Raw genomic sequence first — 3,138 nt, 5'->3', positions numbered from 1 at the left:
CGATAAAGTATCGATTAGTTGAAAATTCTATACTAGATTTGCGAATGTCGGTTTTTCTCCCCTGCACCCTCCCCCATGCATGTGCTTTATAATTTCGTTTTACAACTTAGCATGTACTTTATGTTGTAAAGCGAGGTCCACGCAGCCTACCGGCGGGGTGGGTGCGGGGGAGGGGGGGGGCCGAAGGCCCCCCCTCGCACCCCCCCGTTGTGTGTGTGTGTGTGTGTGTGCTTCCCACGCATAATTAAACTAATGAAACTCCCAGCGTGAGACCTAACTGCTTGAATCGAGATGCTTGGTTATTCTGCACGATTGATTCATTTAAAATTGGCGCAGTTTTACATGCGCGTGCGACCACTGAGCATGCGCATGTGGCCGCAGGGCACGTTCAGGGTGCCGTCCCATGGCGCGTATCGAGATACGCGCGTATCGGGCGTATCGACTCTGCGACCAATCACAGACGATCCGCCGTTTTTGATACGCTTAACAATCTTTTGAACATTGTTTAAGCGGATCGCACACTCACACAGTTCCATCGTAACGTACGTGTGGGTCGAGCCCTCCTTCTTGGGTTCAGGTGCCATATTGAGTGTAGAAAGTGCACTAGTGGCACTAGAGCAGTAGAGAAAAGAGAAGAAACGGAGTATTTACATACGAGGTGCGTGCAATTAGGAATTATTGCGATCTAATACACAACAGAATACTCAGGAGAATTTGGACAGTTTCCCGCAAAGCTGATCGTACGTATTCGATCGTACATAGGCGTAGTCACGATGTTCTAATGAAATCCTGAGTGACACTGTTTTGTGTTTAGGTTAACCCGAATCGAAGGCCGACACAAGCAGGATTGTCAGATTCTCGAGGAAGGGCCGCGTGTTTATCGGACTGAGACACTATACGACCAACGCTATCCGGTCCGACGCATCTATGCCCGTAGTACATGCGGTTAAGGCGAAGAGACGCTCGGAATTGAAGACTTTACTTTTGCTGGCCGCCCCCGCTTGCTCTCTTTGTGATATTTCTCATAGGCGGTGTGAGCAACTTTGGCAGAGTTTGTCTAATGTCGACGACGGGGCACAGAATCACGCAGTCCCTTAGGAAACAGGCGTACGCCGCTATCCTTCAACAGGAAACAGCAATGTTTGACAGAGAAAGTACGGGAGAACTAGTCGGGAGATTGAGCGGTACGTTTCACGCTTTTAATCAGATATAACGCATCATTAAGGCATCGAAATCTATCATTTTGATTTCATTATCCTTTTTTTCCAGAAGATACACAACTTAGCTCCGCTGTCACGTCCAATGTATCAGATGATTTGCGCTCTGCTATTATGGCCATTACAGGAATGTCCATGCATGATGTTTTATGTCGCCGTCGCTAGCATAATATCGATTAATGAAAGTAATTTGGTTCATAAAGGTGTGAGTGAGATTGATTTCTTTCTCGGCGCTGTAAATGAACGCTCGTCCGCACTTTCTCTGTATATTTCGTGTTGTGATACTATTCGCTGTAAAACGTATTCTTAATCAGTGATATATATTGTAATGATTACTTGTAATAAAAATAAATCTGATTAACTGAGTTATTGTCACTGATTCACTCTTCGCAAATTTATTACTGCTATCTTATTTGTTACTATCTACATATTTGTTATTCTAGACTATACTGGCTTCTTTGTTAATTAAACGCCATATCAGGTAAGCATTAATTATAACACAATTTTGAATAAATATATTTAATACAACTCAATTTGTGCGCAGGCATAGAAAATAAGAGAAATGAATGACATTAAAAGTAATGTGATGCTAATATAAAAATCTAGAACAAAGTAGAAAATGAATTACAGTAGAAGATAAAAATATATTTTGAAATAACGTTGTTGAAAAAAAGGCTAACATAATACTAAGATAATATATTATTATAAATTTAATTAATAATTAATTGCGAAAACAAGTTTTAGACACGAGAGTATAAATGATTATACTCCTCGAATGGGAGGAAGAGGGCAAAGCTCAAAGATCACCGGCGTATTTGACTCGGAGTAGGGATCTTGATCTCGACACTGCCGTACACCGATGTCACGCAAAAGTCACAAAAATTCTTCGACGAACGCAAGCGGGGTGATCCTCTTCGAGGAGAAAACGAGGGCGATCTGGATCTGAAACGTAAATCGACATGGTGACACTGTTCTCGGAGTAACGTAGGTGATTTGGATCTAGATTAAGCGGTGGCGAATACCTTGGCGATGACCTTGGCGATCTTGATCTCGACACTGCCGTACACCGATGTCACGCAAAAGTCACAAAAATTCTTCGGCGAACGCAAGCGAAATGATCCTCTTCGAGGAGAAAACGAGGGCGATCTGGATCTGAAATGTAAATCGACGTGGTGACACTGTTCTCGGGGTAATCTAGGTGATTTGGATCTAGATTAAGCGGTGGCGAATACCTTGGCGATCTCGATCTCAACATAGATTTTTTGCCGTACAACTGGCTTCACTTTGGAGGTTATGACGTTTGCCCTTTTAGGTGCATGCGTCACAAGCGTGTTTGTGTGCGTGTGTTCAGTACGCGTCGCCAAACGGTCCTACCGACCCATGGAGCGGATAAAGCGGAAGCGTAACCAGCGGATCGTCAATCACGGATCCGTTTCAACGGAATCTTTGAAAGGGCTCTATCGGAAAGATTCTGTGATTGGCGATCCGCTGGTCCGCTTACGCTTAATCTGATGAAATCCGCTCCATGGGACGTTTAGGAGCAAATTTCGGCGTACCAAAATCGGCGGATCGTCTGTGATTGGCCGCAGACTTCGATACGCCCGATACGCGCGTATCGCAATACGCGCCATGGGACGGCACCCTCAGTGTTGCTACATGTCGTCGGTATGACAGGAATCATAACCTGATTCCTGTCAACTTTAACGATTAATATCTCGCGTCGCGGGGCAGAGCGACACTTTTTTCTGCCAGATTCGGTCGTTTCGTGCAAAAACGCGTCGAATGAGCCTAAATTCATCGTTTTTTGTGCTGCTGTAGCTAAACTGAAGAATTACCAAAATTAATAATCGTTAAGTACTCACCGAGATATGTCTTTTATGTAGTACGACCACGTCATCCAAATTTTCTATCTCATCGTTGT

The 3,138-nt window shown here is 44.1% G+C and overlaps 1 protein-coding gene across 3 annotated transcripts; it reads left to right on the top strand.

Annotated features, from left to right (window-relative positions):
• Nucleotides 1–390: 390 nt before the first annotated feature.
• On the top strand, nt 391–1,582 carry LOC112454724 (ATP-binding cassette sub-family B member 10, mitochondrial-like). 3 transcript variants are annotated; one of them, XM_025016273.1, is made up of 3 exons: nt 391–658; nt 815–1,184; nt 1,270–1,582. In XM_025016273.1, exons 2-3 carry the CDS (start codon nt 1,061–1,063, stop codon nt 1,380–1,382), a joined length of 237 nt encoding a protein of 78 aa, XP_024872041.1. In that variant the 5' UTR covers nt 391–658; nt 815–1,060; the 3' UTR covers nt 1,383–1,582. The 3 variants fall into 3 exon arrangements, 2 of the variants coding, with proteins under 2 accessions (XP_024872041.1, XP_024872040.1); XM_025016272.1 differs by having other exon boundaries at nt 392–740; XR_003040777.1 differs by having other exon boundaries at nt 398–740; nt 1,273–1,582.
• The last annotated feature ends 1,556 nt before the right edge of the window (nt 1,583–3,138 follow it).

The sequence above is a fragment of the Temnothorax curvispinosus genome, unplaced genomic scaffold (genome assembly GCF_003070985.1).
Source record: "Temnothorax curvispinosus isolate PA1 unplaced genomic scaffold, ASM307098v1 QBEX01005288.1, whole genome shotgun sequence".
Taxonomy (NCBI): Eukaryota; Metazoa; Arthropoda; class Insecta; order Hymenoptera; family Formicidae; genus Temnothorax; species Temnothorax curvispinosus.
The sequence above is the reverse complement of the archived record's forward strand: the minus strand, read 5'-3'. Positions and strand labels throughout refer to the sequence as shown.